This window comes from Pelobates fuscus, chromosome 12 (genome assembly GCF_036172605.1).
Source record: "Pelobates fuscus isolate aPelFus1 chromosome 12, aPelFus1.pri, whole genome shotgun sequence".
Lineage (NCBI taxonomy): Eukaryota > Metazoa > Chordata > Amphibia > Anura > Pelobatidae > Pelobates > Pelobates fuscus.
In genome coordinates, this window is record NC_086328.1 from 6,637,209 (window position 1) to 6,653,229 (window position 16,021).

The 16,021-nt window shown below is 42.6% G+C and overlaps 1 protein-coding gene across 2 annotated transcripts in view; it reads left to right on the forward strand.

The window, feature by feature from the left end:
* The window catches only part of ZFHX3 (zinc finger homeobox 3), a 67,163-nt gene that overhangs the window by 34,876 nt on the left and 16,266 nt on the right, over positions 1 to 16,021 (forward strand). Inside the window, exons 4-6 of one of the 2 annotated variants that reach the window (XM_063437797.1) lie at positions 5,608 to 5,842; positions 14,790 to 14,897; positions 15,849 to 15,973. In XM_063437797.1, coding sequence (XP_063293867.1) covers positions 5,608 to 5,842; positions 14,790 to 14,897; positions 15,849 to 15,973 — 468 coding nt within the window. The remainder of the gene's footprint in view (positions 1 to 5,607; positions 5,843 to 14,789; positions 14,898 to 15,848; positions 15,974 to 16,021) is intronic. The other variant, XM_063437798.1, reaches the window with a different exon arrangement.

Consider the following 16,021-nt stretch of genomic DNA (forward strand, 5'->3'; position numbering starts at 1 on the left):
GTTTTGTGTTAATCTATTTTGTTTTCTGTCCCGGGAGGGGAGAGGCTTAATGCTTAGTGAAGCATGCATAAACTGCAACCTCATTAAAACCCAGTATGTTTATCAGTCTGTACTAAAAGCCCACCGCACTCGTACAGGCAGCTACTGGTGCAGGCTCCCATCGGGCATTGGCCCCTCCTCATTAAGCCAGTCCGAGGTATTGATTGGGAAGCTGTGTTTGAAAGAGTCTTACTTACTCCATGCATTATCTTGACAGATTGATCAGGCCTGATTGAGAACCTCTTAAAGGAACGAGCAACCGTAATGGGAAAGTTGGACTCTGTCATCCGTTAGGGTGATTCTGAGAGCGAGGAGAACAAGCTGACATCTTGGAGCAATTGTATTTACAATTAACATGGTTGAAAACGATTGGCCGTATTGATTCCCCTTCCTGCAATTACATATCCATTGTTTACATTCCAGCACTTCAGTTATAAAAAGGAAATTCAATAATTATTGCATTATTTAAAGTTAAAGTGGCAGAGTTTGCGAGCTGAACGAAATGCTTGATTTACTGTTCTGCGAACTCAACGCTGGACTTTTAATCCAAAAGTCACAAGAAATTGCCTCTTAATGAGGCCAAAAAAATAAAACTCTAGTGTCCTCATTTGGCTATTTGTCATTTTGGTTGGAATTTGAATAATTCTCCCATTGACTACTGTCCCATCGTGATCCGGTGGTTCAGAGGGCTGGATGATGATGTGACCTGTGGCTGCTAAATGGACAGATTGGTCTCCATCTCAAGAGCTTTGAATAATAAGCAAAGAAAGAAAATGGAAAGATCATAAAATAAAGAATAATTTTTAGTATAAATTCTACATCTGTAAAATGAAAGAAAATTCCTCATTTATAAACGCATCCAGTTTTTATACCATGCCCTGTATGTGGTCTATATGCCCATTCCCTGCCCATTTTATCTGTCCCGACAGATACCCATCAGGAACATTATTGTTCGTGTTTTGATGTTTGCATTATGCGTTTAGGGGATATCTGATCAACCCTCTTTCCATCCAATAAAGGCCTGCTTTCTTACTATTTGTACTATATTGGGCCTGGTAACCTTCCCCAGAGATTGCTAATTAACCCTGTGTCTCTGTCTCGGTGAGGTTATTGGTAAACGTTGGGCAGTTGGTGAGTTTGAGGATGGCTCTGGCCTCCTAATTCCACGTGGAAGACTTGATGCTGAAACTTCTCCCATAGCTCCGATCAATACACCGGGATTCTGTCCATCTCATTAGGCATGGTTGCATGTTTAATACAGTTTATCTCCTAATATGGGATTCTGTGATTCATGTGGTTTAAGCAGATATCTGTAACCGTTTACGATCTATACACTTTCATTTAGTATGGTTACTGCCAGACTCCTGCCATGGTCTCATCTGCCGGAGGGTTGTCCGATTAAGACATTATACATTCTTCTATATGGGTCCTTACTATCTTTAATCCATCGTCTGCTGCAGTAATGCACAGTTCCTCCCCCGACAGATTCACTGTTAGAACATACATCTTTGTCCTATGTGCCCTATATCTAGACAGCAGCTCACAAGGATGATGGGAGTTAGTCAAACAGCCGTAGACTTGATGTTGGTCCTGCACGGTTTTTACAGCAATCCCTTCTTTCCTTGTTTAGCAATGCATCCAATACATTGAGAGAGTAACTCTTATATTTTCCTATTTAAGTTGACGGAGTGGTTGAGCATCATGGGAGCTGTAGTTCTCAAACATGTAATTTGTTTTTGAAAGTTGGTGATCGCTGTTCTTAAAACACTATATGGAGAGCCATGATTGTGGTATACCTCAATTCAACATTCTGTCGGATTTGTTGTACACAGTTTAATGTTTGGGGTGTTTCAGTCGTGCGCACAATGCATATTTCTGTCTTACACAAGTGATCATGCTGTAGGAAACACGGCTGTTGGGCTGCCTGCACATTTTAATTTGAAAGATTTGCTTTAGACCGTGACCATTTAGCATTGCTCACAAATGAGCCCATTTTTATTGCCTGTCTAACTATTCAATATAAGGACAAAAGTATATTTAAAGGAACACTCCGGAGCCCTGAAGCACTCTAGCTTGCTGAAATGATTCATGTGTAAAGAGTGTCATGTTACTTCCTGGTTTGTTTAGCTTAGTAGAACTAAACGCAATTGCCCAGAGCTATTGCCCTTCTCATTGAGCATCATCGGGAAGTCTCTGATTGGACAGCTACAGAAATTTTGGGTGGGGTTGGAAAGGGAGGGCTTGCAAAGCCTGCAGACGAGATCTATAGCTTTAGCAAGATGTTTTCAGATATAACAACAATGAAAAAAATCATTATTAAACGCATGCGAGTTTTCATTTGGGGTATGTATTCTAAACAGTGATTTATATATTTTTGCAGTGGAGGGTATGTTTTGCTTCTTATGACAGATAAACGTCCTGTAAAACGGGTATACTGCTCACATCACAGATCCTGTTACTATAAGGACACACACATTTAAAGTATACTATCTCCTTGTTAGGAAGGGGTTAATAATCTCACAGGGAATTAAAGGATGTTTTATTTATTATATTAACAGCTCTTACATATTTCATGGTGCTGTACAGACTGCTTCCACCGAACATAGTTGGATGTAAGAAGAAATTAAGGTTCTTACAGTTTAATTGTGATCAGGAATAATTATTTGTACATTTATTTTATAGTTCCACTGTGATCAGGAAACACCAGCTAAGTTTGCCTGTTTTCATGATTTGAAGTAAACCTTTTCAAATCCGTTCCATATCCAGACCGTGATGGTTTCTGAATAATATCCGGTAGTATCGCAGGTTTCACTCCGTTAAAAGTCCATCTTAGCAGGGTTATCCAATATGTCTGGTGTTCTGACCCACTGTCTGTCTAGTCTGTTTCTAATGATCTATGTGCACCCAATGTCTATTTAAATGTTTTACTCCATTAGGTGTGTGATTTATTGCATTTTTTTTGCAGTTGTCTGTAGTTGGCTATGTTCCTTATGGTAGGGCGATCTGTGCCTATGAATGACAGTAGTGGGCGACCTGCTAGTATATGACAAACCATACGTATGATCAGTATGCGTTTATTGCGATTTTATTTACTTTAATTATTAGCACGTTATCAAGCTTGTTTACTGGCTCAAAATTGGGAAAATGTATCAAATTTAACCCGGTTTTGGTGTTTTGTTTTTATAACCTACAACCACAAGTAAAAGTATTACTTGCAACTGAAATCCAGGTAAAAACTCACAATTTCTAATGACATTTACAAGAATGTTATCGCTATTTTCTGCAACAGTCTGCGTGATTTATTTTCAGTCTTTCTTCTTAACTCGATGAGGGTTAAAATCACCAGATTTTATTTTCCTGGAAGGTAATCATAGGTGTTGCATAGCTACCAGGCGGGCCTGTGGCTGGGAGTCATGGGAGTGCCCCTGGCATAAGGTCATCTGTAAACTGGCCTGTGGCGTTTAAGTGACGGACGTGTGTGTGTCCATCCTCTATCGACCAAATCTTGCAAAACGACACCTATTCTCCTTCTGTTAAAGGAATCCTGCTTGTGAGAGGTTGGGAAGGGGGGGGGGGGGGTATAGAGTAGAAAAGGGGTGAGTATAAGGGAGCCCCCCTCCACCAGGAAATTCCAAGCCTGCCTGCAGGTGGTGGCTGCTTAGGATGGATTCAGCTTTGGACTTTTATGGAGTATTTGGAACAGGGCTGAGAGGACAGCTGCTTTCACATAACTTTTTCATTAAAGAGATGGATTCTCCAGCTGAAGACTTAGTGATTTATGACCTGGGGTTGTAGAGATCTGAAAGGAGTTTAGAGAGAGGCCTTGTTTTTTGGGGGGCAAGAAGGGGGGGGGGGGGAGTGGCGAGGGTTGGATGTATTCTGCATTTGGAATTAAAGCATTCCAGGCACAGAAACCTCAGCTATAAACAAATGATTTTGCTAGGCTGAACGTTTGAGCAGGGTTCTGGTCTGCTCTTAGGAACGAAGTTCAAACAAAGTCTGCTGTGATCTTCATCTGTTCCTGAACTTACCACTAAACCTTTGTTTTTGCCTCTGTTTGGTTTTTTCATAGTTTTAAAAGGCTCAGTATAATCCAGATGTCATTACGGGGCACTTAAAGGTGGCATTCTACCTAGCCAGGGCGTGCTTAAGGAGATCTGTTTTATTGTTTCCTCAGTTGGATAAAATGTTTAAAAAGCCTTTTTCTGCTTCTATGCCAGCACAGCCTTTCAGCCCATTAGAGCTCCCCTTTGTGTCACATGATTACATGCTGCAATAAGTCCTGCCTGGAGAAATCCTGAATGGGACATGATGTGGCTTGATTAAACTCTATTCTGGGTCAGATCTGGACTTTAAGACACAGACCCGTTGCTTCATTTCATTGTAAAACCGTTTCCTAGCGCAGTGTAGTTGTAGTGAGTGGGGTTCACAGTTTCGTACAAGTTCGGTACAATTTCAGCGCCTCTCCTTCCAGGGGGAATTCTCTGCCTTCCATCACATTGTAATCCTGTCTGTTCTGTTTTAAAGTGGTGCTTCAGCAAGGTCTGATCAATATTTTGCTTTCCATGCGTGAACAACCAGATGTTTGAAATTTCCTATTGTTTGGGGGGCGGGGGTGGGGGGTGGGGGGGGGGTTAGACAGTGTCTACTAGCTACCAAGCAATCGATGGCTTGACACATGCGCTGTTGACACCTCTAAATGGTACAGGGAAAGAGACATCCTTCGTAGCACAAGCATTTCTGTCTCTGGAATGGTTTAGTTTTGTACCTGAGCTGATTCTACATGATTATCGTATAATGTCAGTAAAGTGTTGGGAGTTAGGCCCAGTTCCTACTTGGGTCTCTGTATGTGGATTTAAAGTATTTTCCCCCCCTCTGATATTGCTCTATCCCCTTGTTCCTATTCTACGTTCTACCTTCTGTTGAGGTACCTTATTGCAAGGTAGCTAACCTTCATACTACAGCGCGTGGTTTCTTGTGATACAGGGCTTTGTGGAAATTGTAGCTCACACACTTTTGCTATCTCATACGTGGCTATCACTGCCTGGTTTATTATTCTTTCAACTAAGCGAGTCTTAATATTGGTTACATTGGTAATATTGGTTACAGAAACTGTTCATTTCTACCCTTGCAAGATCTGTGTGCATGCAATACCCTTACAAGAGCAGTTTTGTTTTCAAGTGGGCTCACACCTATGGTATAAATAAACTCCATCCCTTGGTTCCAGGGCACGTCTAGCTCCTGCCTTGAAGCTATATCTGGACTTATGGTTTAAAGGTTTCCTATGGTAAGAAGGCCATAGCTTACGTTTAACACTTTATTGTCGAGAAAGAACTCGTGTGACCACCTGCCCTGATCATGTGGTCGTTACATGCCAGTTTTGTTGCCATTTCTTTAATGATTAGCATGTTGCCCCCTTTAGTTTAGTCAGGGGTGGCAAGCGCGGGGCTCTGTGGTCTTTGGGTGGGGACGTTCCCCTAAAGCTTGTTGATCACCCCTGCATATCTTGTAATGTACTGAATCATTTTTTTTCCCCTAACAGTTATTCTAATTGTTCTTTCTCCGCAGCACTTACAGCAGCATGAAAGTGGAGTTGAAGGGGAGGCTTGGTACTATCACTGCGTGCTGTGCTCTTACTCAACCAAGGCCAAACTCAATCTCATCCAGCACGTGCGGTCCATGAAACACCAGCGCAGCGAGAGTCTCCGGAAATTACAACGCTTACAGAAAGGACTCCCGGAGGAGGAAGAGGAACTGAGCCAGATATTTACAATCCGATCGTCTTCATCGCCGGCAGACACTGGTCAGTTTGCTTGGGTCACTGCAAGGGGGAGGGTGGTTATGGTGGTGCAGACTGAGCTGTGTAATCTACCTGTATCTAGAAGGCTAATTTTCACATGGTTTGTAGGTTACAGCACGTTAGAGGGTGGGCTCACACCCATCTGATTTTGAATCTCTTTAATGTTAGATTTTCGAATTGCAGTTACATTCCCTTCCACCTGTCCCCCGGGGCACTTTCTGCTAATTGCTGCAATAATCAGGCAGACATTTATCCACTGGCCCCTCAGGATACCACCTTTTCTTTTTCCTTTCTAGTGCAGTAAGCGTCTGGTTGAGCATATTTGGCTTTGGCCATGATTTTCATCTTCGTTCCTGGGGCCTTTTTATCAGAGGTCTTTGAATGCCTGTCCTGAGCGCACCTTCCTCTCCCCTCCCTGGGCCTGTAGCCCTGCAAAGCCAGGAGGTGTTGGCTCTGCCTCTTGCATTCCTTTGCTGAGACAGGAGCCTCTTACTGGACATATATTGTTTCAGCAGATTGTGCTAATCTCTGCAGAGTCCTTCGCATCTCTCCTCTAACACATTGCCCTCATTGTTACAGGTCTCGGAGGAGAGTGTGGGGGGGGGGGTGGGGGGGGGACAGTGGGGTCTAGAAGGGTTCCTGGGCACAAACTCTTCTCCTTGAAGGGATCTTTTGTTAAGACAGGAAGAGAGTGATCTCTACTGTCAGCTCATGATCTCAGTAGTGTATTTTCCAGTGTCCAGGGCTCCGCCTCAATCTGCCTGAGTGTGTGTACGTGTGTTCACGTGTGTGTGTTTGGAATTTGCATCTCATTAACCCCTTCTTATGTGTGTCTGTCCGTCCCCCCCTCCCTCCCATCTTACTGGGTAGTAATGCGAATGAACGATCCATCGTGTGTGTGTGTGTGTGTGTGTGTGTGTGTAGAAATACTTGCGCGCACACTCCTTTCATTCATCTCCACAATAGATTGTAGCTGTACTCTAGCAGCTGGGGCACAACTTCCTGGCTACCCCTGCTTGAGATAGTCAGTGTGTAGAGGTTTAACAATTTAAAATGTGTTTTAATAGTTTAAGTTTTCTATTTTATTTCCATTTTTTGCGGTTGGTGTGCTAGCAGGTGGCAGTCAGGTTTACCAGGCCAGGGTCATGGAGTGCTGTCTCCCTAATTCCTTGCATGATGTGTTCAGGATTCATGCTCTGAGGCGGTGAGATGCAGACAGTGAGCGAGCTCCCAGGAATGCCAGAAATGCCATGCAGCCTGTTTCTTGTTTGCTTTCTCCTGCTCGGAGCACAGTGGCTTGGAAGAGGATATGAAACTCCTTATCCTGCTCATTTTCTTTTTATTAAAGTGTTTGCTGGATAATTCCAGCTTCCATTTAATCTGCCCCTGGCTGCAGAAATGAGGAAACTGTGCTGGGATGGAACGAGACACTAATACAAAGACTAACTCTGGTTGTAGAAGTAGAATGCGTTATCGGATGATGGGCACGGCCACTACATACAGCACAGTGTAACCATCTTTCCGAGAGCGTGGGGATCGCTTTCCTGCACTGCTGCAATGATGGTGCAATGGCCACTGGGCTAACCTGGTTAAAGGCTTTACTTGGTATCTCTTGGGTAGCAAAGCCTTCGCTGTCTGCATCTTAACGGAAGACTGACACTTACCAAGATTTTCAACTTTGTTTGTTCTCTATATTTACTAAATGGGTTTTTTAGGTCTGAAAATAAAAGCGACCTATTGAAATCCACACTACTCATTACTGTACCTCCCTTTGTACTGAATATGGGTACCCCCATCTTAGCCCAATGTCAGCCATTGTTCTCTGCATTGTGCACTAGCCAGTCAGCATGGAGAGGGGACAATAAACAGAAACAATGTTTTCTTTCTAACATTGTTGGAACACGCCTCTGGTGGTTGTCGGACTAGAACTCCCTCTTTAAGATCTCTAAATATCAAAGGTGTTGAAACTGGGTGTCATCACATAATGCGGAACATGTCTGTGTCTCCTAGTGAAACACTGGATTCGGTACTTCTCAAAGAGTCTCGGACTAGCGGAGCAGGGTGATCTCCTTGCATGCGCTATGGATACCCAGTGTATTGGATTGAATGGAGCTAATTGGCGCTGCTGATCTCAAAGGAGGCGGAGGCGCTGCCGAGAGCCAACTGTCTTGGTTAGCGGGTTTTTAAAACATTTTAAATTTTATTTTAAGGGATCCTGAAACAAACTAGCACATGACGAATAAAAATGTTTTAACCATAAAGTATTCTTTCAAAGAAAACGAGCATCACACGAGAGAGGTCGGCATGAGTTCTAGACTAATCATCGCTGCAAGTTTACAGACAAGTGACAATTCTCCTCTAAAGCCATGTTTGTCAAGATTGCTTTAATTTCTATAAACTGACCTAGCTTGGGCTATTTGCATTTGTTATTTTTCTTGGTGAATAGAGGAATGTACGGCAGTTAGGAAAGCAGAGCATCATGCAATACGTATGTATCCTGTGTATCATTGAAGATTTGGCATTGCTTATTTCTACCAATAATATAGCTTTGAACTCCCTTGCAATTTCGCTGGCACCATGGCAGAATTTCCCTGTGTGCAAGTGGGGCAGTCCACGCACCCTCCTCCTCCTCCTCCAGCCTCCCCTCACCCACCCATTCACTCATTTCGTCTGTCTGCGCAAATTGAAAACGACTAACCTTGTCATATTTAGTGCACTGCTCACAGCCACTGCTTTCCAGGGCTAATCAGGCAAAAACATATCCACAAAGTTGCTAAGCTCTGAGCTGTCTTCCAAGCATTACAGTGTCCTGTGTGCCTGGGAGGTCACTCCTATCTTGGCTGTGCCGCTTGTGTATGGCCAGTAATATTGATTGATTAATGTATAAAAAGCACCAAATCCATTTGCTTCTATGAAACCGAGCAAAGTGCAGGCGCTCGCCTAGAATTTTCACCTCATTCTTTTGTTTGAAGGACGTGTGTTTGTGTTAGCCAGCATGTATTCCCCACCCTCCTCTTATTTTAGTATCTTTTGGACTATTTTTATCATGTTGTGGATCGGATGTTTCTGGTGTTTTCTTGTAGTTTTACACCCCTTCTCCCTCCCCCTGCCCACATGTCAGATGATAGTTTTAGCCATTTCAAAGCCAGACCTGAATCACAAATATAAAATCCTTTGTGGTAGTAATGTTTGTCGGGAGGACTTACTGCATTACACTTATCTGTAATGAACCCAACCCTCTTCACATTGGGCTATGTTGTACGCTCTGCAGATGTCCTCATCGATTTCTCCACAAGCCACCATCCCCATAGGGCGAGATCTGTCCTGCTCTAAAAGGAGCCTGTGTGCGTGGCCAGGGTACATAATGATGGGAACCCTTCAGTGTTGGGAGTAGACTAATAGGGTAATTGGGCAAACAGCGTGAGAATTGTGGCCCTTGAATTCTTGAATGCTGACGTTTAGCCAACAGTGCCATATTTTCTTTTTGATTGGAATTAACTATACAGAGCTTCTCCTTCAGACTCCTGACTTGTATGTGAGCATTTAAGTAGTCACTGGTAAGATGTGGGCTAAAACTCGTCCGTCTTGCCTTTAAGCTTCTCCATTTAATTTCTGTTATCCCTACTCCATCTGAAAGACTGGTACTCCTAGATAGGCAAGGTGCTAATGTTTTCTGACCTGTTCTTATTCTGGGCCCGTGGGACGGCTGTGGGTCTCAAAGCATGGAGAAGTAAAGTAGATTTACTCTTAAACCCTTAAGTAGGGGAAGCCTTGATAATTGTAAATCAATGCATCTTAAAATGTGCCATTGATCTGCAGCTACAAGTTAGAAGAGTGGCTGTAATTACTGCCCTAATCAAGGGCTTTTACACTTATCGTTCAGGTGAAATAAAGAGAGAACGCAAGGAGGATCTGCTCCCTTGTTCAGTAAAGTGTCACCTTTCTCCCCGAAGAATCTGTCATTATGGTGACTCTCGGTGAATACCCGAGTAATACTTCACATGCAATGCAGGGGAAGGTGTCCCTTTACATCCCATTTAACTTGATCTATAATCCTATTTGAGTTCACACAGCTGTGAGTAACCAATGGCCTTTTTCTGTTTCTTTTCGCGGTTTATTTTGACAAATATTTTGTTTTTGTTTTTTTAAAGAAACAAGTTCTCTGCCTTTTCTTTGGCTCTTTATATATAAAGGATCCATCTTCTGTGAATTCGGTCTCCTCATGAAGTGCCAGCCCATTCATTTAAAGCTTCATAAGAGATTTAATCACTTGCAGGAAAATTTGCTGAATTAATGTGTTTCGTTAAGTTTTACTTTACATTGCAAACAATATGGGGCTTCGAAAATCCTCTGTATTTTATTAGGTTGTAGGATTCATAGGGCCTTATTGCCTTTTGGATGGGTGGGTGTAAACGTCCTGCAGCACCCATGGGTGCTCCTTCTCCTGTAACACTGCATTGAATGATAATACGTGTTTAGATATAAGATGTGTTTCGTGATTTAGGGTCTAGCTGTGAGTGGTTACGGTGTATCCTGCTCCCCTCTGTTTATTGTACGGTGGGCCTAGATTTGGGGAGATAGACTGCTCAGTGATCATGCTGGGATTGGTGCCTGTCCCACATGTAGTTGATGTTTGCCCTGTCACAGTCTCCTAACAAGCCTGGAACAAGTGGCAGCTGCTGGCTAGAAATTGATTTAATTAATTGCTATGCCAATAAGCCAGCTCGTTACGCCTGCCATTGGGTAAGAGGAAGGCTAACAAGTCCGCTGATCAATGGAGCCAATAAAGATTTGACTCATTAATGAGCTGAGCACTAATTACTGTTATCCGGTGACCAATTAGGCTTAGTGGCTTGTGAGCTGGTGTGCGCACTTAGCGCTCTGTGTGCAGATGAGGCGCCGTGGGAGTGGGTGCAGGGAAAGCGAGGTCGCTGTGACATTGGGCCATTAATCAGGTTGAAAGCAGCTGCACCAACCAGGAAGTGGTGCTTCCTGATCCTGGAGACCCCTTATGCAAGCCACGTGTGATACGACCCCTATTTACCCAAAACCGGGCACATTTTGTAAAGTATGGTTTTTCCAGAGTGTTAATGTCCTAAATATATCAAACACTTCCCCAACTAATATTTATAAATCTAAATCCAAAGAATGGCAAGACATCAGCTTAGTTTATTTAGCCATAGCTGCTCTTTAACAATAAACTTTCTGGCTGAGCAAGGGTCCAAGATAAACAGAAATAGGCCTTTCATTTCTGATTGCATATTCATCTCTAGGTCTGGTCTCATTCCCTGCCAATACTGTGCTATGAAGCTGGGTTTGCAATCTGCAGCTACCCTCAATCTCTGGAATTCTCTGTGGCCAATAGGCTTGCACAGGATTGTGAGAGTTATAGTCTAACATTGCCAGAGAGATCTCCACTCCCTCTTACTAATCCCAGCATCCTTTTACGGTTTACACATGATGACTGGGTTTTAAACTGGTAACATGGGCCATGTTGCTCTTTAGAGGTACTCTCCTAAGTTTAAATCTGGCTTTGAATTGCAAAATCCTGCGAAGAATTCAGTCAAATTGTGAGATTACTAGTAGCACTTGCAATTCTAAGATTTTAGTGTCTAGTAAGAGCCCTTAAACATATCGAGCCCTCACACAGTATGGAATATAGACATGTATTAAGCGCCAAACTGTCCTGGAATTGGGTCCAAATGAGCAGATTTGGAGATTTGTCTTTTTTTCAATTTAATTAAATTTTTTATTTTTTATTGCAAGAGCAAGTACAGAGATTTCAAACGTTCACAGTGCAAAAAAAGTCTGGCTTTGTGGCCCTATCAAAAATGGGGCAGACAAGGACTCTCAAAAATGTGTCAAGCGAGGAGTTAATATCCCAAGTGTTAAGTTCACAGTTGCCAAATATTGATTAAAGGTTCATTTGTTTTATTTCTGTTTAACCTTTGGCTTGGGTAGCCAACAGGTCAACTTTTTTTAAAATTTGGGGGGATGGAGGGTTTCCTCAGAACAATTTCTGATGTAGTTTGACTTACACTGGGGCTTATTTGGGAGAATACAGGAATTCATTATGATCAAATTTGATAATGGTCACATTGGAAGTGACTAGGTAGTTTGGGTTGGTTTTCTATGAAAACTGAACTTTCTGTTTTGCTTTGTTTGATATTTTTCTCTGGATTGAAATTGGTCACAGCCATGGAGTGTTTTGGTGTGTTCTTCCATATCTCTCTCCCACCACCCAGTCCTACCTGTCTCTCTATTAATCCTCAGGTAGTGGAACCTTTACATCCAAGGTGCGCTGTGCTGGCTGGTATGGTTTGGAGCGAACCAATACTGAGAACCGAACCCTCTGAATTAACTGAAATTGGCAATTCCACTGTAACCCTGGAACATGCATTTCTCAATATGAGACCTCTTGTAACCGTTTCAGTGCTGGCTTGCACATCTGCTCAGGGCAATGATTGAATTTATGGAGCATTGTGAGTGACAGGAGGAGAAAGGCCACAGAGGGTCTGCGAGGGCTGGGTGTAAGGGCTCTACTTAAACCTGCAGCTTAGTGTGAGGATAGAGGAATGCCCCCAGGAATCTGGCACTTTTCAACTTGTCTGCTCCTTCACTTATTGACCTGGTCAGACCCCTAGTGAGCTCCCTAATTGAAAATTAATATAGGATCAATGCAGGGGGAATTTGCAAATTGATCAGCCAGTGCTTTGAATGCACCATATGTGTGGCAGATTGATCGAGATCCTGAGCCGGCTCAGGAAACCAGATTCCCTGTGCATGGTGCTTTCCATGTGGGTACCAGGAATGCCAACTGTGGTGCAAGCTTCCATTTTAATAGGATCTGCTGCCAAATGTAGCCTTGTTCTTTACCTACTGATGGTAATCTCTAGGACAGGACTACTGAAGTGTACGGTGCAGACAGATCTACAGATATTCCCTGGGTCCCTTGTAGAAATGTACTGAGCTGTGAGCTGTGCTGAACTGACCACATGACGGCAAAACATCGATCAAGTGGCATAGCTGAAAAAAATCTGATTACAACATCCATGAACACAAGGGTTTTATTTGTGGGGAGAGGGGGGGTTATTTTTTTATTTTAATTACATTCATTGTATTCTTTTATTTTTTATGATTAAATCTTGTTTTTTGTTTTGTTTTGTTTTTTTATTCATAGTATTAATTTAATTGTCTTTTTAAAAAAAAATGAAAAAAATTATGATGTTGTAAGTCTTGCTAACAAATCTGTGCTTCTTTGGTCCCTTCGTGACATTGAAATGACCTTGCTTGCAGTGGTGTTACTCTAGGTATGTTCTCCTGTGACCGTGTTCTTACCAGTTCCTGCTCTGTTAGAACTTCCACTGATAGACCAGCCTCTGATAGGTACCTGATCTTAAAGATGGGTATCCCAGGGCAAACACTGGTTCTGTACCACATGCTATGAACATGTAACATGTGCAGAACTACATTCATACAAAGCTGGTCATCAAATAATCTGAGAATGGATCTACAGGTATTGCTAGGAAAATACAAAGTATCTGTCTGTGTGTGTATATGTTGTATATTCAACAAAATGTGAAGATTTTGACCATTAGGGAATGGCCATTTTCTTCTCTGAGGTTCCTGTTGCTGTGCAGATCCCACAGGGAGTGACAATAGAATAGCTGATGATATAGAGGGCTCCTTACCATCAGATATGGCCTTGGATTAAATTGGTTCTATATCCAGTCTGCGGCTGGTTACTTAGTATGTCCTTCCTGTACCTCCCTATGTAAGGATGACACCTGTAGCCCATATGTGGAACTACAAGCTGGCCTGAGCAGGCACACAGCCACCATTCTTATCACCGTCTGATATCCTGTCATGTCCATGGCTGGGAGAGTGATCTTACTGTGTGTGTGTGTGTGTGTGTGTTTTAGTGTATATTTTTTTCGTGCTTGTAGGAGAGATTTGTAGAAATGTGATGTTGCAGGAAATCTTTAGAGATGTGACTTGTGATAGATACACAATGCAACGCTGGAAAAATACCTCTCCACGATTTTAATGGCAATTTCCTTATCTTTAGTACATCCTAGCATTCAACCTTCATTTCTATTCCCAAAAGATTAGAGTAATAACTATGTCAGGGCTATTTTCTAAAGTGAGCATTCAAGGTCAGAATAGCTCACCTGGAAGCATTCTATGTCAACATTCTTCCAGTTTAGTTACTCTAGTGAGTAGCCAAGGATGTGTTTGCACATATTACTATGTGTGTGTATTTATCCTCTGCCATTTTGGAGGGTAAATCACTTTTGTTTAATTTCATATGGTTTCATTTTCAATCTGATGTTAACCCTCTCCAGATGTTATCTTCTGCTTTGTAATTTGAACTGTAATTACACACGAGGCTTCTTCAGGGTCTGGCAAGCGATTGACATAGCAGGAGATGAGAAATTCTAAATTAAACAGACTGTGCAATAAAGGAAGTGTAAACATTAGATGACTCTTTACAGGAAGTATTTAGGAAGACTGTGTAAGTCACATGCAGGGACTTTGTATAAACGAAGTGATTTAACTCCTAAATGGCTGAAAATTTAGCAAAATTGTGACATGTCATGATTCCTTTTTATTCCAGAAGTTTGGTCCTTAGGGGGTTAAAATATGTAGATTTTTAAAAAATATTCCCTATGTGAGCTTTGAAGTTGCTGTTTAGTGAATGAGTGTGCTTGATCTTGTTTGTTTTTATATATGTGTCTATCTAGAGCTTTCCTACACAATGATTTTCTGCACAAATCGTTATAAAGCAGCAGATGGTTGTCTTCAGTTGCAACCATGTGGGGTATTAATGACTGTATTAAAGTCCTGGTGAACTGAAGTTTGATTGTTAATATACGCATACCTTGAAGTGTGTGGGGCTTTCCTGTAAGACCCTCTTCTTTCTTAACGGGAAATATATTTTGTTTTGCAGAGGAGCCAATCGAGGATGCTGAGGGGTCTTGTGAAGCTGCTGTGGATAGTGAAGAAGTCTCAAAAGGCCATGAGCTGGACAGTGCGAAGGACTCAAGCAGGAGTATGGGTATAGTACACAGGGGATGCATACCGTGGGCTAGTATGGGTATAGTACACAGGGGATGCACGTGGGCTAGTATGGGTATAGTACACAGGGGATGCATACCGTGGGCTAGTATGGGTATAGTACACAGGTGATGCATACCGTGGGCTAGTATGGGTATAGTACACTGGGCTAGCACAGGGGATTCATACCATGGGCTAGTATGGGTATAGTACACTGGGCTAGCACAGGGGATACATACCATGGACTATTATGGGTATATTACACTCGGCTGGCACTGGGGATACATACCATGGGCTTGTATGGGTATAGTACACTGGGCTAGCACAGGGGATACATACCATGGGCTAGTATGGGTATAGTACACTGGGCTAGCACAGGGGATACATACCATGGACTATTATGGGTATAGTACACTGGGCTAGCACAGGGGATACATACCATGGGCTAGTATGGGTATAGAACACTGGGCTAGCACAGGGGATACATACCATGGGCTAGTATGGGTATAGTACACTGGGCTAGCACAGGGGATACATACCATGGGCTAGTATGGGTATAGTACACTGGGCTAGCACAGGGGATACATACCATGGGCTAGTATGGGTATAGTACACTGGGCTAGCACAGGGGATACATACCATGGACTATTATGGGTATAGTACACTGGGCTAGCACAGGGGATACATACCATGGACTATTATGGGTATATTACACTGGGCTTGCACAGGGGATACATACCATGGGCTAGTATAGGGGATGAATACATGCATGAGTGCTGGCGTGTGCCATTTCAATTCATGTAACTCCACTTCTACTGGACATCTATGTATCTATAGAAAGAAAGTTGTGTGAAAGAAAAGTTAAGTGTTTTATGTGGATTTTGTTTGTGGCAATGTGTTGCAAATTAGACACTTTAAATGTAATGTTTTGTTTGTCTGCTTTATCCTTCAGCTTCTTCGGACACCGCTGAGCCCGACCTTTCGAATGCCACACCTTCCAAGATATCATGTACCAGCAGTGCAGAACAAGCATCATCTGTAAAACACAAATCTTCTGAGGAAAAGAAACATGAACAGGTAGGACTACCCTTAGAAATAACTAGAAATATTGTATCTCTACTGCTT